General features: G+C 41.7%; 1 protein-coding gene across 2 annotated transcripts in view; it reads right to left on the reverse strand.

Annotated features, from left to right (window-relative positions):
- Window positions 1–11,675: 11,675 nt before the first annotated feature.
- Window positions 11,676–22,380, reverse strand: part of kcnn3 (potassium intermediate/small conductance calcium-activated channel, subfamily N, member 3) — a 66,982-nt gene continuing 56,277 nt past the window's right edge. For both annotated transcript variants that reach the window (XM_050046788.1, XM_050046787.1), the window contains exons 8-10: window positions 19,262–19,389; window positions 15,418–15,487; window positions 11,676–14,461 (exon numbers count right to left, since the gene is read on the reverse strand). In XM_050046788.1, the coding sequence (XP_049902745.1) occupies window positions 14,030–14,461; window positions 15,418–15,487; window positions 19,262–19,389 (630 nt within the window). In that variant the 3' untranslated portion in view covers window positions 11,676–14,029. The remainder of the gene's footprint in view (window positions 14,462–15,417; window positions 15,488–19,261; window positions 19,390–22,380) is intronic.

A 22,380-nucleotide genomic window follows, 5' to 3' on the forward strand; every position in this document is an offset into this window, starting at 1 on the left:
GGATGTGTTTCAAAAGGACATAGACAGGGCTTGCAGAAATGTGAAAATGATGAATCTAAATGCCCGTGCTGCTGTACGCTATATACAAAACTTCCATTTAGCTCCTTTCATTTACCCATCCATCCATTCATTGTATTCGTCCATTGTCTATTCCCATTCACTCCTACCCAGGGTCATAGCAACCTAGGATCTAATCTGTGCATGCATTTGGTGGAAGACAGGGAACACACAAAAACACTCATGACAATAGGCAATTTACAGTCTCCCGTCCACCTGACCTACATTCCTGTGGAAAGTGAGAGCTGCACCACAGCAGCAAATAGACACAGACACAAACTCTACACAGAAATGCAGAAAAAAGAAACACCATTCTTGTCTATGCAACACAAATAACCTAATTTGTTATACGTGATAATATCAAGCTATAGAATTGTTGATAAAAATAGTAAAGCAATACAAAATTATTTGTAACCTACAATCCGGAAACATCTCTGTTATCATTGATGGCACTTCAGTGGTTCTATAATTTTTTCCACATTACATCATGAGCCACAACATCAGTTTGATTTGAATGTCTAATTTGTATAACACTCAAGCCTATTCCTGTTGGAATCACCCAATCAACAGCTTTCTCTGAGCTCATTAAAAGGAAAGAGTCAGTGTGAAGGACACGCTGATTGCTAATCAACAGTTTCACAAACGCATGCGTGTGTGTGTGTTTTTGTGACTCCCCTTGCTCGGCATCCTTTCTAGTCCGTGTAAGGAAACTCCCCTCTGGTACAGACACAGACGGTTGCTATGGAAACCCACATCACTTTTCAGGCAAGTAGCTGGGCAGGGATGGAAGGAGGTAGAGAAAGGGGGGGTGATAGTACAAGGTTCAAATGAATAAGAAATTCTAGTGTAATCCTGTGTGTGTGTGTGTGTGTGTGTGTGTGTGTGTGNAAGGTATAGCTCTTGCGGCAGGGAGGCAAGACAGAACAGAGTAGAAGAAATAAAACTAAATGAAGAAACTTGCTGTGCTTGTGGGATACTGGGACTCAGGGCACGGCTCGGGCTGGATGGAGGAGGAGAAAGAGGAGGAGGGTAAGACAAAGAAGCAGGATAGCTACAGCTCACTTTCAGCCTCCTCCCCTCCTTTGATGGCTGCCGCTGGACACACAGATAATTTAAAAATGCTCCCAGAGTGCTGATGTCAAGAGATAACTGTCGAGTAGGGCTATGATGCTAAAAATATCTCATTTGACTTGAACCAGAGTCCCACCTGGATGCTGAGAGTCAGACAAGCAGCACTGTTGGCATGGTGCTGACCGTTCCTAGACTCTAATTGGCTGACTGTCTCCGCCTTCGGCTTGTCTACATCCTCCTCCAAGAGGGCAGAGGCCACAACTTGAGCCCTGCTTCATAAACAATGAGGCATGACACTCTGACAGAGGGCAGCGCCTCAGACACAGAAACCTAGAACGAAAGAGAGAGAAAAAGAAAGAGTGAATTGGTAATTAAACGCGTGAGTGGCACCGGGGCCCGGCTGTGAGCATAATATGCAGAAGAGTAACAGGTAACCGAGTTATGTCAGCACAAGTGGCAACAGCAGAAGTCCTGTGAGGGGAGGAAGCAGAGCACAACTCCCCTGTGGCATCATTAAAAACCCCAACGTCTATCCCTTCATCCCGATTCAACTGAACAGCCTGAAAAATAGATCAATTAACAACCTCTGCTCTCTTACTCCTTCTCTCTCACACACATACAGGCACGTCGCCCGGCACGCAGCCTGAGGGGAGTGTGGGCGGCCTGAGTTGCCATGGAGCTCATATTGTACCGGCCCATTTCTGTGGTGATGGTGACAGGGGTTTGTCCTGGACCTACTGCTTCTATCTGCACAGCAACCTGAACCATGATCAACAAGGTTTACAAACATTTACGCATACTGAGTAGGCATGTGATAAAAAAGGACACTGAACTTACTCTCGTACAGCAGCCAGCTCCCTGGGGACCATATGAATAGCACTTAACCAACTGTATATTTTTTTTCCAGCAATGATGATCCCCTTTCATTAAACTGCCAGGCTGGAAATATTATGCATAGTCTGCTTTACTGCATTACTCCTGTTTGGGCACAAGCCAAACTTCTTGGGTCCTGGCATAAAAATTACATAAAACATTTATCGATTTCAAAAAAATTAAAGGACTGTAGAACAGTGAGGGTGTGTTAGATTCTAATGCCCAGGAAGCTGACTGCACACTAACTTAAAGCTTGAATGGATCAGGTAGACATTTAAGAGCCTGTAATCTGATCTGTTTTGCCAACCGACAGCGCACACATTAATATCTTTATCCAGTATCGCTAATGGAATGTCAACATTACTTCCATGATTGTGTATGTGTTAGAGTACACACACCATTTATCCCTACTTAGAATACAATTATAACACCAGGAGGCCAAATGCTGACATGGAGAGGTTCATCAGAAAGCAGTCTGTGGCCTCCGAGTTGTTAAAAAAAGAAAAGAGAGGTGGTGCTGACTGAGAAAAGAGGCCTTACAATGGATGTGGAGAAGAGCCAATGTCCCGCCGAAAAAGGAACTGGCACATTACCTAAACTCAACAAAGGCGTGGACAGACGAGAGAAGAAAAGAAAGATATATAACTAAAAGGAAGTGGAAAAAATAACAGGCTATGTTCAAAATCACATATTATCATAATATACACACTAAGTATGACAAATGAAGCACTATGTAAAATTAAGTTTGTAGTGCATTTCAACTGCATAATATGTGCATTTTGTGTACATGAGAAATGCCCGAATGTATATTAGATTAGCAAGTATTGCTGAGTATACAGCATGAGCTTACTGTACATACTCAACCGCCCCAAAATGCACTGCGCCCCTTCAGACTATGCATTGGTAGAATGCAAGTTAGATGGTTCTGGCACCAGTCAGCAACGGAGCAAGCACAAATGTGAAAAATATAGGCGCTCACATATATAATGCCCTGTAGAAAAAATATTTAATAACTTGCACTAAAATAATATATTAAACTGAGTGTGAGAGGTAATGTTGACTTATATTAGTAATAAACAATTTTCATTCAACAGTAGCTCAGTCATGAGATGCATTGGTTGATCTTAGTATTCAGTGTGAACAGTCCGCTGGTAATGGCATACTTGATCATCAAGTCAGTAAGCAGTATGTAGTACACACGAACTGAGTATGTAGTATTTAGTGCACTAGTATGCGATTTCAGACACACTCATGCTCTGCTTTCCAAATCGCATAATCTTTCTTTTTACTTTCAGTACACACTGAAACTTACAAAAGTACACATTGATGCATGGTTTATGCATTCAACTGGGACATACTACTTTGTCATCAAATTGCACCTTGACCTTTGACCCTCTCGCTCATATATCTGTCACACTCCTTGGTGCAAAATTTTAAGAAGTAGTATGTGATTTGGAGCGCAACAGATCTTAACATTATCACTTAACGTTACCTTGGAGATATAACAAAATGCCATTCCCTGAGCTTGCCAGAGACGGAGGTCAAACCGGAGAGCTCTGCTGTTGCTACTTTGCAGTGTATGCAGTTTTAATTTTCAAGTTATATGAAGTTTCAAATTATCTGTCATCTGTTTACCATTCAGTCAATGTGATGAAGATGACTGTGGGTCAGAATAGCCCGAAAAGCATGCTAGCTTTCATACTGCAAAATGTGATCGCGTGCAGCAGGACATCCTGGTATTTTTGGCATACTACATTTGTCATACGAATTACTGGGACATGCTAAAACTTTTTCTGGCATACCAAATAGTCGAGCACTGGAACGCAGCTCAGGTGTCACTGTTCACGTATGGGACAACAGGAAAGAGGACTTTCAGGGGGAGACAAAGTAGAAGCAAACTCAACTGAAGGCACTTTGCTTGTAACTGTGCTTCATAACAAGGCTTACAGTTTGGCAACATGATGGCAGTCCAAAGAGACAAACAAATCCAATAAAGCTTTGGCAGAAAGCAGATCACAGACTAGCAAACACAGGCAGGTTTATAGAATCCAATCTGGGACTAAAAGAGGGAATGATGTCAGTGATACTGGTATGTGTACATTTATGGTGATTATGTGATAAAATGCCTTTGTGATTGTGCTGCATACCAATCCCCCCATGGGTACCTATCTATCTGACGGACGAATGTCAGAGGGCATCTGTTTGACAGATGGAGACTGACAGAGTCACAAAAAGGGGACTAGTGGGACGGAGAAGGGTAGACAGAGTTTAATATTTGGGTGTTTTTTTTGTATGAACATTCAATTTCTCTCATTTTGTGTGTGTGTGTGTGTGTGTGTGTGCACTCACCTATCATATGGTGGTGCGTTGAGAGTTAAGTGTATCTGATATGTGAATCGCAGTCTGGCCCAGCTTCTTTAGGGCTATTATTTCTCCTTTCATCATCACCACGGCAACATCACTGTCACTCTCTGACCAGCTTATAATGCTGTGTCCCAATTTCTACCTGCTCATATTTAGGCACATTCATAAACACTCACAAATGCACGACAAACACAGTCTTTCTGCATGCAATGCTGCCTCAAATCCCTCTCATCACATGTAAATAAATACACACCTTCATGCATGCACGCATGTACAGACCTGTATGTGTTAGCAGATCTGTCCCTCTGGTTGCCAGGGAAACACCAGGATATAAGACATCAGACTGAGGGGTTCATAGATCTCCACTTTCTGGTGGACTGTGACTGGTGGGGTCATCAGAGGGATTTCACTGTTATGAAAAGGGAGGGAGAGTGAGCAATAGTGTGTGTCTGGGTGTCTACAGGTATCAGATGCTTAAATGTAATGCTTTTTAAGAACTCTCTAAGATAAATCTAGTGTGTATGTGGTCCCATGCAGAGGTAGGTTTAATGTAAGGATACAGTTATCAGAGTAATTTAGGTTAAGCTACATTTTGCTCTCAGGTTAAGTACAGTATTAGATTATAAAAATTTGTAATATAAAAAATGTGGACTTTCACACAGAAGAGCTTGACTCATTTTGACAAAAAGAAATTAAAAGATGGATAAATGAAATTAGATACGTTTGTGGCAATAAAGACCTCACAAATTCGAATCTAAGACTATTTTACGACTTTTAAGGCCTATTAAATTGAATTTAAGACATTTAAACACTTTTTTAGGACCTTCAGGCACTCTGTGTATGTTTGCATACATGTGTGTGCTGTCCCCTGTAGCAATGTTATACAGCTACACATCTCCACAACATTATGTTTTGGTGGCAGAAGCATCCAGTACACCACTCATCTCTGCTGTCAGCACAAAGAGAAGTTAGAGATAAAAGACACTGTTGCGATGGAAACAGTCTCCTGCTGACAGAACCTGGTGACATTTGTGTCATAATGAAAACATTACAGTTGACAGGTGAACCATATGATCGTGGACGAGTACAGGCAGGCAATAATGGTGGCCGACTTCCAGCATCCACCTGCCTGCCTCCTCGTCCACTGACAAAGCTACGTGCACGAAAACACATGAGCCATCCCGGCCAATACAGGCTGGGGTTAGGTCTCTGTTTTTGGGTGTAATGAGGCAGCATGACTCCACCATGCAGACAGAGCAGCGGGAGTTCAGCAGAATCAACCAGGCCTGCTGAAAAAGATACAAGAAGAAAATAGACTTTTATGTGGCTGTATGCTTTGTGTGACTGCATGCATGCAAGCTGTGTATTTCCTCAGAAATTACATGGTCAAACTGTCCTCAGGGCACAGGCGTTTAGCAAAAAAAAAAAAAATCTATTTTGTGAGGGACTTACTTTTTTTGAGATAAGGGAGAGGATTAGAACTCAAATCATAAATTCACTTTAATAAGGTTGGGATGATGGGCCAACCCTTGGGCAAGAAGACTGTGTTCCCTAGGGAATATCTGTAGGTCATGAGAGCACAACATAACAAATAGAAGTTGAGCACTGGTATGGATACTGGGATGTGAAACAGGCAGTGCAAACTTCTCCAGACAGCTGTCAGGGTGGCTGTGTCTCGATTCGCTCTGATGATGTCATTAAAGTTGTTTGGTTGTTGTTGCTTGACAGGTGACTTGTAACCCCTAAAACCAAAGGTCACATCAATCAATCAATCAATTTTATTTATAAAGCCCANTGTATTAATATCTGGCAGTATACATGTGTGACAATAGTCATATGTGTATAATAACAGTAGAAGTATGACTAATGACTAATGACGGCAGCAGCACATATGGGCAGTCAGAGGGAAGGAGAGTATAAAAAGCCATGTAAGGAAAATGATTATTGTAATTACATTTACACCATAGAACACACAATATCTAATGCGCTTAGTCAAAGTCAGGTGGGATTTTCTAAATTGACTGCATTTATATTACGATCTCATTCACCCATTTACACTCGCCTGTGGCAACGCACAAGCCAGGGCCTAATTATCGTGAACAATTAGGGTTCTTACTCGTCATGTGGACAGGAGCCTGGAATTGACATGCGTACCTTGTGATTAGTGGACAACCCACTTTACCTGCTGAGCTACAGATACCAATTTCTAAAGCACAAGTACTTCACTTTGGAAAGTATCCAGCTGCAATAAGTGCGGTGTATAAATGTAATAAATGGCTTAAAACCTGCAAAACGCGGGCTTTGTTAATTCTACCAATGCATCTTTTTGTACACTTATTAAAATGTCTTCTTTCTGGTGTCACATTCTGGCCATTCCTTGCTTTTGCTTTTTGTTGAATAACGAAATGTTCTTGCAGTCATAACTTTCTCATTCGTTGGGCTAAATCTGGCTGATATACAAGTAAAAAGCTATCCCAATTTCCATTTCCTCTAGGTCCTTGGCTATCCTCTGTTCAAACAGCATTTCTGAGGCACTAAATGTGTTTCCTAAAAAAAAAGGGACTGAAAGACAGGTGGAAAAAAAGAGAAGCAGAGAATAGTGTTGAAAAAGAAGGCAATATGTGGACATTACCTTGGCCTTAAAATTACAGAACATAATCAGGAAAATAGCACGAGAGAGTCGATGAACACCCCAGGAGCAGTAAAGCACCAGCCACTAAATAACAGATAACAAGCTCATCACATCTGGGTATGTACTGTGCCCTGGGCAGAGCACTGCCTCAGGCTGCCTGGCGTTCACACATCCTTTACTCTGTTTTATTTTCACCCTGGGCTAAACACACAACAGGCTGGGTTTAGATGATGTCTGTTTAATGAAAAAAAAAAAAAATCAAAAATCAATTTCTTCCGTTCAAGCTGAGATTGTGTTAAATGCTGTGACTGCCTTCATGCTCATGTAAATTGACTTCCACATGATAAGACCTGAGAAGATTAGTGTGTCACTTTTGAGACAAACACCGATGTGAACCAGCGGGAAGGTGTTCAATTCAAATAGCTCTGACTCATCTACCACCAATCAGTAAGAAAACCTGAAAATAAGGTAGGTAATCTGCTGATAGGTTCTCAATATACTGAATGCAACTCATTAATTTACACAATAAGGAATGGCCAGTGAGCACTTTTGTGGTCTTTACTACCCTGATGATAAATGAAGACCCAGTGAAATTTGTTTAAATAAACACAAAAAGCCAAAGACAAGAGAACTATTATATGGCTGTCTTTTGTGAGCATTTTTACTGCTGAAACTTCCCTCCAAACCCACACTTTGCTAGGCCTGCTTGGGTAAGATTATAAACCTAACAAAGGATTACACCCAATAACAATGAGGGCAAATGACAAACATATGCAGAACCTAAAACAAATGCTTCTTGTGTTGTAAAATGCATCTCTCACTGGCAAGAAACACTTCCAACCACAATCTGAATTACAGAAAATGGAAAACAGTCTATCTTGCAGCATGACTGAATTTAAATGACCTGGAAGGTTGTTGCCACAGGCATTTCAGACATAATAAGTTAAGCAAGGAATTAATTGAAAATCAGTTCTGTATAGCCAAATCAGCTGTTGTAGTATATGTATTTTTTAATCCCTATTTCTGCCACAAGTAGTATTTGATTAGACTTCCTGACTCTCAGTCTAATAAAGTTTTAGCAATATGCTGTATGCTGCATGTTTTTGATTTTCACACCTGTTTTGACTCACCAAGCACAGTGATCACTGTTCAACTACATATGAAATTGCTCCCCAATTTGACAAAGGTAAAACCAAACACAAATGTGCACTCACTGACCACCCACATGCCCAACATGTCTCCACGTCCCCTCACCACAGTCCCATGCTCATATCATGTAGGTGCCAGCATAGGGGGCAGTGACAGAGCAGAAACTAGGACATGGTGGTTGCAGGTGGAGGACTGATGAAGGCAGAGAGTCGTGGACATAGAGGCTGCCTCAGGTCTGGATGATCTCCTAAAGCTACACACATGGCTTAACACAAGCACAGAACCACACACAACAAAAAACACATAGTTTTCCCCCATGAACTTCCTTTGACAACACTGAAGTATTTTACACCTGCTCATATGCGCACTGTGCTACCTCTTGCAAAGCCATATTTATCTTTTTTTTCACCCATTACATTTTAATGCCAATTCAATGATTATATTGTTTACTGTGTGCCCTTTCCTTCAATGTGAGCCACATCCAAAACAAATGACCAATTCCTATTGAGGGATTTTTTCTATTTTTTATTTACTGACTTTATCAATAACCTCACTCTGGGTAAGTAAACTTAGCTAACACGCAGTTTGTGGCTGTTACTCACCCTTTAATAGCAGTTTTCTTCTCAGCTGCAATTCTGAAAATTATTTTCATACTAATTACCGAGTTGTTGGCTCAAGTCACCTCAAAGAAGATAGTTATTGCTTGTTTTTAGCTTGTCACTTCCTCAACGTCACTCAGGATTAGCAAAAATTATTAATTTACCTTGTGGCAGGTAAGTTTTCCAGTATAAACTAAGTACAGGTGTAGCTTAGTATAAAAATTAACGAATTTATAACCTAGCTGGCTCAAAACTCCAATATCTTATTAGAAAAACACAACCGACATTAAAATTAGCTAAAGTTAAGCTAACTCATCAACCGTTAACAAGTTGCTGCCCGTGTTCTCCAAATATCGCGAGAAGAAGAGCACCTACTTCAGAGCCAGGGACGTAACCTGGGAACTCCTGAATCCATGGCAACCCAAGACTGTAGGTATTCTTCACATCGTAGCAAAAATACGACTCTTTTCATTTTCTTTTCGTCACAAACAGAAAAAACTCAACATATTGTGCTTTATACATGAATTGGACACAATCAGAGAGAGAAATATTTTTTTAGAATGAGATATATGATATAAATACGCCCGTGGACTCACAAAAGTAAAATTGCCTGTAGCAACTCTAAAATCAGTGAGTTCCAGTATATACAGATTGGGTATACTGGATTAAATATATCTCATCTGCACCGCGGTAATTCGTCTAATGAAGGCATGCTTTATTTTCCTGAAGCACCACTGGAAGCAAAAATACTACAAACAATAAAATAAAATGAAAAACAGAGACACAGAAAACATGGAAGCTGTGATGTTATAGATATATACTTTATTAATTCTCTCTGATAAAATAAAATTACAAAATAATTTCAACCTCAAACGGCACTTCCCTTGTTCATAATTATTTAACGTATTGTTAATACATATATCATAATTGTCATGACGAATGAGAAGAATACTATAGTTTAGTAATATTAGATATCAGCTATAACTGCGTTTAATCATAATGGTAGAAAAGACTAAGCAATACAAAGCTAGATTTCGTTAACAGCATACTATACAATATTCCAAGCGTATGTAATTCAGTATTCCGGCCACAGCGTGTCGCTATAAGACAGTATTGTCTCCAATGCAAGGGTAGGCTTGTCTGTTTTCCCATTACACCATTATAATTCCACTCAGATAAACCTCAGTCTCTCTTTCTATGTTTTATTTATTTCATGAACAGCTGTTCCTTCATGGCCATTTATCCTTTAAAAGGTTTATTTGTGTTCCCTTGTGTTCATCCGTAGTCCACCTTGATCTGTTTTAAAGCAGTGAAGAGCAGTCCATGTACAGCACTGTAACAAGTCCATGCCCAGATTTTCACAGTTATTCCCTCAGAAATATTGTCAAGATATCTGCAACGCCTTCTGCTATCTTTTTTTCCCCAGTGACAGCAGCGTTCCCTGCCTCTTATTGAAGTCCATTTAAGAGAGAGCACTTTGGTTGTCGAGGTGTGTGTATATCTGTGTGTGCGTGCGTGTGGGTGTCTGTTCCTGTGTCTGCATGGCAGTTTAAGTGATTGAACAAGCAAGAGTGTTTGAGTGTATTTCTTTACACAGAATACATTCATGATAACAGTGCGTTGTTTTGGGACTGCAAGCTCGAAAAAGAATGGCAGTAAGTAAGGTCTTCTCCCCCTCGTGAAGGGACACAGACACAACCGTACACTGTGAAAAAATATTAATCACATCAACTTAGAAACACACAGCTAAACAATTGTTGGATTCTTTTTATAGTCAATTAAATTACCAATGTAAAAATCAATATTTTAGTAATTAATAGCAAGTAATATTTTCAGAGAATGAAAGCAAAACAATAGATACTACAGCATCCCAGTCGATCTGACTCCACTGACTTCAGACGGGTGAAAGAATAAGCAGATCATTTATTATTGATGGATAATGTTTTGACTGTTATTTTACCTGTCTGCAGAACACTCACCAGATGCTAAGTTTGTGCAGAGCTCTGTCTCGTACAGTCAGTGTTCCTTCGAGATAAAGCAACCAGATTGAAATACCAGTTTAAAGGAACATTATGTAAGATTTAGGGGGATTTAGTGGCATCTAGCAGTGAGGATTGCAGATTGCAACTAGCTGAAACATCTCCCAGCTGGAATTCCTTCTGGACATTTTTACTCGGAGCCGAATTACTCGCAGAGATCTCCTCCTCTCCAAAACAAACTGACCAGGTGATCTAAACTGGTAAAAACAAAAAAAAAAAGCAGTTTCACGTTACAAATCAGTGTTTCTCTGATGATGCCTGGCATGGAGAAGGGCCGCTAGCTCAGCACCTCCTTATGTGCGCTCACCATTTTTCTCTGATACCTTATGATCCGAATTATCTACAGAAGCTCATCCTCTCTACAACAAACAGACTTGATGATTTAAAACACTGAATAGAGCAGTTTCATGTTAAAAATGTAGTGTTTGCAACGCTCTTGTCATGTAGGGACTGCTAAACTGTGGTGGCCAATGCAAAAACATGGAAACGTGACTCGCCCTATCTAAAGCCAGTGTCTGGTTTGTCCGTTCTGGGCTATTGTAGAAACATGGCCGACTCTGTGGACAAGGCCCTCCTCCCTATGTAGATATAGACGGCTCATTCTAAGGTAAGAAAACATAACAGTGCTTTTTTCAGGTGATTACTAGAGTTTAGATTCTCTGCCCAAACCTGACCCGGCTGTAATTTCCCGCCACTATCCTCGGGCTCGGACAGGTGGGGCTCCTCATAATAGACCTAGGCTATGGAACCAACTACTTATCACACCTGCCCCCTTGATGGCGTCACTGGCCGCGCACATGTGAGTTGTTGACGGTGACAACCTGTGTGTCGGCTTCGTCGAGTGTACCAAGTGCAGCGCGATGCTGGTATATGACAGCAAAAAGACAAGTGCAGCGCGATGCTGGTATATGACAGCAAAAAGACGGGGACCTTGACACTTAAAGGGAAATTTCGGTTTATTTCAACCTGTCTCCTATCGTCCTAAATTTGTTTCAAGTGACTAGTGACGAAAAATAATAGTTAGCATGTTAGCCGTTAGCCTAGATACAGCCGGGGCGCATTAGTAGCGTCAGACCTGTTAAAACGTAAGTGAACGGGCATACCTTTAAGTACAAAGTTAGTCCACTAAACAAGCTTTTTTTTTCCACAAAGACCGCCTCATATTGTTAGGATAAATGTCAGAGAACATATAGAAAACGACATGTAAACGTGTTGTCTTACCTTACCGGTGTGCTGCCATGTTTGTTTATATCGCGAGAACAAGCAGCGATCTCATAGCATGCCTGAACAAGCAGCAACAGCTGGAACACTGACTAAGAGCTTTGTGAAATTGAAGAACGGAGGAGGAGGGAGAGAGAGAGAGGCGCAACAGGTAGAGGACGAATGGCTGCTGCAAGGCTGCTTAGCTCTGGAGATTGGTGGTGTACCTGTGAGGAATGCCTCTGTTTCAAGGAATGGGACCGGTTGCAGCCTTATTTTCAAGGTATGGATGTGACCCAGGACGAGACACCTCCACCTGGAGTAACGTTAGTATCCAGCTGGGCTAGGAGACAGGTTGAAATAAACCGAAATTTCCCTTTAAGAGGCACATGACAAAGGCTTGCCATGGAAAGAAAGACGAGAGTCAGCCTTCAATGTCCACGCTCGTATCCTTAAAAAAATGTCAGGTTGAAACCGGGCTCGGGCTCATAATTACAGTGAAAGGGACGGGCCAGGCTCGGACAGAACATGCACAGGCTCGGGTGGGGTCGATCTAAGCTCTAGTGATTATACGCTAAAGAAAACATACTTATTATAAAATATTTCACTTGTGCCAATATATCCCCCCAAATCCTACACACTGAACCTTTAATAAAGGTTTTTTCGTCATAATCTAGTCTTTCTTCCAACAGCCATCCCAGCGTTAATGCACTTCATACAACTATTAATGATGCATTTTCTGAAACATTCACAGAACTCAAACATAATCAAACTCTTCAAAGTCTCACTTCAGCACAGCACTTAAACATCAGTCCAGCTCCATCTAATCCAAGAAATGCAGTAATAAAGTCCTGTTGCAGTTGTGTCGGGGTTATTCTATCATCTGCGACTGTCTTCCTCGTCACAAACAGATGCTGCGGTGACTCATGTTCCTCGGTGTCGTACCAACTTACTTCGACTACATCTGTAATTCGTGTAGTTCAGTGAAGGGTTACGATTCTCCCAGCTGAGTAGTCAAAATGTCACAACTATGCATTGTAAGTCTAAACTACTGCATTAGCTCACACCCACAAAAGATAAGTCGTTTGGATGAACATTTTTTACAGTGTGTCTACATTGCTTGGCAGTGCTCTGTGGAGATTGACAGTGCATTGAGTGCTTGGCAGTATAGGCTTAAGTATTATCTTGTGGGCTACTGCACACAGTTTCTTTGTGTGAGTGTAAATAGGGCCTGCATTGTGAAAGATTGTGTATTTATGTTTGTGCTGAGTTAACTTGTATTGCGTGGAGGATGCGTCGGTATACGTTTTGTGTGTGTGTGTGTTTGTGTGTCTGTGTGTGTGCAGTGCATGCCACTAGTTTTTTTTTTTTTTTTTTAATATCATGGTCGTATTGATCGAACCTTCTGTTAAAGGGATGCTCGTTAACACACAATTAGCATTCAGATAGAAAATACATCATAAGGATAAAAAGTCATGGTCATTAATTCCTGATGAAGGGAGAGAAAGATTGGGAGAGAGGGAAGGAAAGAAGGGGAGAAAAGAAGAAAGAGAGAGATAGAGAGAGACAGAGAGAGAATAAAAGGCCCTTTTTCAGTAATTGGAGTGGATTCCATTTAGGAGCTCTGAGTTCATATAATTATTCCTCGTTATTTCTCCTCCTCTCTCCTTCCCCCTCCTCATCCTCTCTACCTCCATTTCTCACCCTCTTGACATTCTCCCTCCCCTTACACATTTTAGAGTCTCCATTTTTTCTCCATTTTTCTTCTCCTTCCCTCGTCAAGGAAGGCGCCCCAAAGTCCCTAACATGTCTCATCATTCATACCGGCCCTCCATCTTAATCCTATTACTTCTCCTCATAGTCCCGTCTTCATCTCTCCCTCATGGAGCGTTAGTTTCAGAGGATCACCTCCCATCTCTCTCCTCCTCCCTGCTTGTTCCTCTCCTATAGTCTGAACTGAGAGGACTGGCACATCCCCCCCTCTCCCCCTCCTCTCTCCCTGTTTTCCCTCCACATATGTCCTGTCCTGGTCCTCACAGCTGTCTTCAGCAGCTAGAAGTGCAGGTGTTGGGGTTGGGACTAGCCTCCAGGCTCCCCTCTGGGCTCAAAGGTGGGGGCGACAGAGGGGACTCCAAGGCCAACGTGGGGACTTGGGATGGGGGTGGTGCTGGAGATGCGACCTGGACTGGAGAAATTGAAGCTGAAGCAGTGGCTAAAGACGCAGCTGGAGACAGTGGGACCATAGCACCTCCCCCTCCTCCACCACCACCTCCTCTACCGTCCCTCGCATCCCTCTCCCGAAGCAAGTGGACCAGGGCGGCGTGCTGCGCGCTGAGGGTGGCCGAGAGGTGGGCAGGCAGGGTGTTGAAGCCGGCGGTGAGCTGCTCCACCCGCTGCTCCAGGGACAGCATCTGGCGCTCCAAGTCCTCGCTGCGGTCGTTGAGCTCTGACATGAGCTCATACATGACACTCTGCATCTGTGAGAGGAGAGTGGGAGATGAGTCAGTGCACACAGAGTACTTTGAAGAAAGGAGACAGATTGCAAATGCGTAAACAGGAGTATTATCAGGGTTGTTTTATTAAAGCTTGTTTGAAGAAGATTCATTTGGACGGAAAGAGACGGCGAGAGGGGTTAGAGAGTGTAGTAAAAGTGCAAAGAGGGCAAGCCTGAGGCTGGGGAGGAGTGAGTAAGACAGTGAGCATAAAATGTCCAAGAGGGAGTAGAAACTGGAGTGTAGAAGAGGCTGGAGGGAAGTCTCTATGTGGGCGTTATAACACTGTGAAGAAAGAGAGAATAAGAGAGAAGAGAGGGAGAATGAAAGGGAGGCAGCAGAGTGTCCCTGCCTTGCACATCCTGGCCTCCGTAACCATGGTAAACGCACAAGTGGCCAATTGAGATGGAGTCATTGAGATGGCATAATTGCAAAATATTTGGTGCTAAAGGCATTGCTCCTTGGAAAGACACAAACACACACACCCGCGCGCAATCTTTTTTTTTTCTGCTTATTCACTCGATCCCTCTCCTTTATTTCTCTCTCTCTTTCACAATCACACACACACACAAACACACACTCACACACACACACACACACACATGTGCGCTCACATTCTCACTCAGACACCCACACAGTAACAGAAAAACATGAGCACTCCCCTCCCTCCTCTCATTTCCTCCTCGCTCTCTCTCACTCAGTCATCCCTGTTTTAACACTTGTTCCGGTTGCTAGGAGACACAAAGCCACAGAAACGGGCAGGTCATCATTGAAACGGAGGAATGTTGTGGTATATTTTTGGGGGGCAAAGGCATGTTAGGTTCGAGTTACCAACCTGTCCGATGGTAATGTGTCTGTGAAGTGGATGTCCTACATAAATGAAGAGAACAGATATGTGTGTGTGTGTGTGTGTCACCTGTGTGTGTGTGTGTGTGACTCACCTTTGAGAGGTCTACTAGTGTGTTGGCCTGATCACTGAGTTTCCTCTGCTCCATTTTCACACTGCGTAATCTGCAAACAGATACACACACACACACACACACACACACGTTAAACACACGCATACACAAAGTGGAAACCCAATAAATACACAGTGGTTGGTCCAGAGAGCTAATCCCTCTGGGTCCAGACAACAACACTGTGGAGCGGTCACCTTGCCTAATTCAGCTTCATTTCTACCTGCAGTGCGTCGCTGGATTTGAATGCACGAACACAATGTGCTCTGAAATGCTCTAATTTTGTAATGCGGGTGAAAATATACATACATTTAATACTGAAATAAGAATGAGGCATTAAAGTCCCTGTGAAACTGAAGTTGGAGCGTCTTTAGCTTCTGTACTGTGACATATTTCCAAAAGACACTGATTATAGAGTGGCGCAGGAATGAGTCCTAAAACCCGGAAATTAGTTAGCCTTTTGGCACTGACCTTGTCTCCTTGTCAGTGGCTTTTTAGAAAGTATTTTTGGTTGGATGCTTGAAATAAGGTCTGTGGTCAACCCTAGCTTACGAGCCTTCCAGTTTTCTTCTATGACATGAAACACACTGGTAAATACCCCACATGTGGATTTTAAAGCCTTTAGGTGACTTTAAAAAGTGGCTCCATGAGACCACAGAGAAACATCACGCTGACAGTTTACAGTTTTGCTGTGGCAGTGACGTTGAAATCATGCGACCATGATGTATATTGTTTGTTGCCCAAAGTTAGCTTTTTACTTCTGACAATTGCATTTAAGCTTTAAAAATCATAAAAGTGGTGTTCATTTGTGAAGATTATCTTGCTGAAAAAAAGTGTCAGTAATAAACTTTTGTTTGCCACAGAGCTTATTTTCTGCAATATTTAAAAATCCAATGGACAAATTCCATAGGCTTTTTGTTGAGGGAACCAGTGCGATGTTAACATTCCTGTTGGCCTACAAATAAACCTCATCCCTGCATCACTCTATTTGAGTGGCGTACAGTTACAGGAGGGATTTAAGACAAATTATTTGTATTTGATTGGACCACTAAAAAGTGGGCAGGCTTAGAGTTTAGCGTGATACGCAGCTACAGCAGAGTCCGCTGCTAAGCTGACTTTTGGCTCCACACACACCTCCCTCACCTGCAGAGGAGGAGGGAGAGATGAATGAATTATACTTCTGCCACATTGTTTTGAATATCTAAACAGATGCTTTCCATATTGTTCTGTTAGCCACTACAACCCACAAAACAGTGAAGTGCGGATTTATATGACTGATGTGGTTAGCTAGACACCTAAATTCTCATTTGATTGGATGAACTTTCATTAATTCCCCTGAGTGCAGGATCATCAAATATATGAAATGTTTAACAGACAGTGAAAAGACAGTGATTTTGTTGTAAAAATACTCTGATACTGTTGGTGAAGATTCTCAGTCATCCAGGTCACGGTAACTGATGTTAGAACTGAAGAAGCCTCTTGGATGAGAGGTGAAACGTCTTCAAGAAACTCAAGCAAGTCCAGCTGCCTACGAATTAACACTTAGAATCGCTCTGATACAGATTTTTTGACATATATTTGGCATAAAACAAGATATAAATATCAACTAACACACTTGGGAAATGTATTTTTAATATCATGGGGACTTCAAGCTCTAGAGTACATAAACAGGGTAGTTTTAAATGAAACATACTGTAAAATATCAGATTTCCATCCAAAGAGACAAATGCACACAGTCCAAATGTAGAAATCTTTGCCTGTAAACCAGACTAGACTAGAGCTCAGATGTGGAAGAACCAGAAAAGATGACCAATTTTTTCAGGATGGGCGCTAAAACAGAGTGCTTCAGAAAGGGGCAATACAGGTATATTCAAGCAGACAGTATGTGAAAAAATTATGTGTTTTTTGAATATTAAAGCATCTAACATAGTATTTACCTAAAGATTAGCTTATTATGAGTCCTCTGATATTAACAAGCCTTAAGGGGAATCAGGCCTAAAGGGAAATCAATGAAATGGAGTGATAATAGATAAAATAAATCATCATCTTTCTTCAGTCCAATTAAAAATAAGACTTGGTGACTCACAAACACAATATAATAACTAAAGGTCTAATCTGTGTTTTCATAAAATAAACCCTGTGGCTTCCTCCATGATAATGAAGCACAGACTGATTTCACAAAGCCGCACCTCCAGATGAACGTGTCCCTCTGTTAACAGGACTGAACCAGAAAATGTACTCTATCCCCATAAAATCACCCTGTTACTGTGTTCGCGGAGTCAGCCTCATCTCCGCCACAGGCCACATGCTTCAGGATTAGCCCCTCCGTGTCACAATTAAAAAGAGTCTTAGGTCTCTTGACGCTGGCTTTTGCAGGCACTTGTTTAATGTTCACAAGCCTAGACCGAAGCATTTGAGATCAAAGGAGTGAGCGGCATTCAAGGGCTGCTTAATTGTAATGCTAGACAGAGGATAAACAAAAATCTTTGAGTAAAACAACCTTTAACAAGACAACCACCCCTGTGGCCATGCAAATATAAGCAAACAATGGTATGGCGAAGCTGAATTACAATGCACTGTTAGAGGTCCAGTGTGTGGGATTTAGGGGGGATATTTTTTAAGTGCATAAACACTGGGATGGTTGTTGGAGACAGAGTAGATAACAACACAGACCTTTAATAAAGGTCCAATGTGTAGGATTTAGGGGGATATATAGGCTGAAATGGAATATAATACAATAAGTATGTTTTTTTTTAGAGTATAATCACTTGAAAATACGAACTGTTGTGTTTTCGTTACCTTAGAATGAGCTGTTTATATCTATATAGCGAGGAGGTCCTCGTCTACAGAGATCGCCACGTTGCACTGCCATGTTTCTACAGTAGCATAGAACATACAAACCAAACACTGGCTCTAGATAGGGCCATTCACTACGACGAGAGTGTCAGAAAAACACTGATTTTTTAACGTGAGACTGCTTTATTCTGTGTTTTTACATGTTTTAATCACCTGGTTCATTTGTTATAGGGAGGAAGAAACCTCTGCGTATAATTTGGCTCTTTTACCAGTTTAAATCACTGGGTATGTTTATTTTGGAGTGGCAGAGACCTCTGTGGATAATATGGGTCATGGTAAAAACCTCCAGAACGTCTGAATCAGGAATAAGGTGAGCACACATTTAGTAATCAGAGAAAATAGGTGAGCAGTCATTAGCAGGCGCTGGGCTAGCAGCCTGTCTGCGACATGCCGAACAGCGTAGGAGAAACACTGATTTGTAATGTGAAATTGCTTTATTCAGTGTTTTAATTACCTGGTACGTTTGTTTAGGAGTGGAAGAGACCTCTGTGGATAATTTGGCTCAGGGGAAAAACCTCCTGAACAATGAACACTGAAGGTATTCTAACGGGGAGAAGTTTCAGTTGGTCGCAATCTGCTATCGTCACCACTACATGTCACTATATCTTACACACTGCTCCTTTAAGTTCTGCTATATGTCTTTGTATCGCCAACAACACTCCTAAGTAGAGTACACAATGCACTCATTATCCAGTCCCACAACTGTATTTGCCTGGAGTGAACCTGCCCTTTAGCAGATGATGATTCATTTTGTGTGTCTGTGTGCATCTTTGTGTGTGTGTGTGTGTGTGTGTGTGTGTGTGCAAGGATTCATGCATTTATCTGATTATCAGCGTTGATTCAACTTGTGGGTGGATAGAAAGTACAGCTGATTTCAAAGGCTTCATCAGCTCAGCAGCACTGTTGTGTGCATGTGCTTGTGTGCATGTGTGTTTTTTTTTTCAGCGTGTGGGTGTAAGGTGTGGTGTCTCACTGATGTATAGCCTGGAGGAACTTCCGCTGGTGTTTGCGGACTCTGGAGTGGTCGATCTTCTTCATCAGCTTGGTGTGTTTGTAGATGAGCCAGGTTTCCCTCAGCACGTTAGCCGCTGCGTTCTTTATCTGCACGCAGACAATAAACACACATACGCACACGTTGTTAGCAACAGGTAGCCCTTGGCAACTGAAGCAGGCAACAGGTTTACCCAGCCCTGGTGTCTTTCTCTTTTTCCCTCCATTCTCCATTGTCTCCCAGCAAAGAAAAAAAAACCTAAACCATCGTTCTCTTCTTAGAGGCTGCCCTCATTCTCTCTGTCTCTCTCTACACACCGGCTTGCTTGCCAATGCTTTTCATGCGCGCATAAACAGCTCTCTCCTTAGGGAGATTTGGCAATGAGAACCAACAGGAGTCTCTCCCTCACACACACTTCTCTCCTCTCTTGGTCTGTCTATATACCACATTATATGTTAGACTAACTCTAAGGGGCTGCATTATCTCGGATGGTTGGAAGTAATTCACTAGAGTACAACCACAGTTCATTAGAAGCAGTGATCTTCCATTTAATTATGACAGCAACTGAAAGAAACAATGGCGGCATGAGTTGCTGCTCTTAAACTAGCTGTCAAAGACGGTGCTCGTCCCTGCAGATGAGACATATTAGAGGAACAGCCTATGTAATGATGCTCACTCATGGAAAGCCTGATAGCCACCCAGTGTTAATAGCAAAGTGGCCAATTTTCTACGGTTTACTGGACATGGGCTTCAGTTGTTTTTAATATGTACCATCTGAACATGTGATTGCTGTGATTTCATGAAATGGCTTCACGTCGATTTCTGTGGACAAGGATCATGATTCTGTCACATTAATTTACATCCATACATGCTCCACTATCTTTCCTGTACGATACATCTCTATAGGTTGCTATATAATTACAACCCAGGGGTCTGACACCCAGCAATAAAAAAAAAAAAAAAAAAAAAAAAAAAAAGGCGCGGGTGGATAACATAGAGAAGGGAGAGAGAATCTGTAAGGACATAAATTGAATGAGAGACTTCAAAGAGATGCTGAGCACTGAACAAAGAACAATTATACCCCCGTCTGAGGAGCACAAAAGACCCCGGCAGCTTGGCTAATCAGCACCTATCCACCGCAGTCAAGGACTGCTCACACACATACACGCCTACACGTAAACACATGCAGACAAACACACACTATTGGCCACAGATGAAGAGAGTAGGAGGCCCTGGGCCTTGCAGATGTGTTTTCAATGACACGGAGGAAGTCAAATCTAAAAGAGCTAATCCAACATACTATAGATGATATATAAAACCCCTCCAGGTGATGGAGTCATGCAGCTAACTACTCATGTTACCAATCACTCTTTCTGACAGTAAGCATTACAAACTTATTAATTCTTACTTTTATGCAGCTTACCCACTGATACGTTATATGTAAATCTCATGTGAATAAACCCACCAAATAAAAATTATATAATGTGTTCAGTTCACACGCCATGACCAATGGGATTTGGATGTAAATCTAGGGCTGGAGAAAGGTAAAGCCTGCCATCCCGTGTTTCTCCCTCTGAGCCTCATCCCCCAGTGTGTATCAATAGGATTACAGAACTCCCATCCGTGTAGGAAGGACAGGCACTGACAGAGCTGCAAAGTTCCTAAAGAGGCATCATCAAAATGAAGACATGTTGTTAGTCAGGCTTTGGCACCATACACCGAAATCGCTGCTGATATCTTCACGGTCGCAATGCATTTTTTCAAATAGTGTTTTTTAAGTTGATTTTTGATTGTAACAAAACGCAACCTTCAGCATCAACAAAAGAAACGTAGATGTATATATATATACACGTAATAAATAAATATACCATGGACTGTATAAAATAATGGACGACGGCTCCTGTTTTGAAGCCTTGAGTTTTTTCTTGTAGTCAGGAATGACCATATTTGGACAAGAGGTTGGGGCTATAGAGGAGCGAGGGGTGGATTTAACTCAAAGAGTGTAGTGACGCCTTACAGACTGTCACTCAAGCTGCCCCGCTCTTAAATATGTGTAACTTTAAGCCTTAATAAAATGTAAATGGTTAAGTTATATAAAAATTCAGCCCCCGTACAGCTGTCATGAATATTGATAGTAGCTATAGAGACCAAAACCGTTTTTTCTGCCAGGTTGTAAACATGTTTATTTCTGCTGTAAAGTTGGGCATTTTAACATGGAGGTCTATGGGAATTGACTCACTTTCGGAGCCAGCCTCAAGTGGCCATTAGAGGTACTGCAGTTTTTGGCACTAAGACGTTGGCTCCATTTTTCAGCCCTGGAGGTTGCTGATTGATACATACACACAAAAAATCCCACCCCAAACCAACAACAGGCACTCCAATATATAAAAATTAAATTGAAAGAGGAAAAAAAGAAAAAGATAAAAAATATTAACAAATAAATTGTCTGCGAATAAATCAATCAATAGCACTTGCAGATAAAACAATCAGTCATTGCCTTCCAGGGACAAGCAAGTCAGAGTCTCTGCAGGAAGGAATGAAAGGGTTTCCAAAGAATGATTTGGACGATTTATGATTGAGATAATGAGTCACTTTCTCCACAGCGAGAGTAGCCGTTATCTGTGATAGTCACATGCCAATCGTGGGGACCTGCAGAGCAGACCACCACACCAACATTTTAAGTTTTGTTCCTGTATAGAAGTTGAAGTACATTTTGACAAGATTCTGTTGCAAATCTTGGTCCAATCTGCAGAACTAAGTGTAACCTCCAGATCCCGTTTGGCTTCAGGGAATCATAAGATGAAGAATCAGAGTACTACAGTAGGGCATAAATCTCTGAGATTATTCTCTTGAGAGGTTCGGCCAGGACCATGGCAATTTCCAATCCTGACAGGTTCAAGCGGATCCTGTTCTTCCTAAAAAGATATTCTACAAAGTGATGAATTTTGAGATATCTGCAAGAGTCTTTATGAGGATTTAGATAGTGTAACATAAAATTTAATATCACCACAGCTCACGCTGTTGGAGAGGATATTTGCAACCGAATGTCAGTGATTGTAAACAAAAAGTTAATTTGCCTGGATTATGTCTTATCTCCAGTT

Source organism: Epinephelus moara, chromosome 6, assembly GCF_006386435.1.
Source record: "Epinephelus moara isolate mb chromosome 6, YSFRI_EMoa_1.0, whole genome shotgun sequence".
NCBI lineage: Eukaryota > Metazoa > Chordata > Actinopteri > Perciformes > Serranidae > Epinephelus > Epinephelus moara.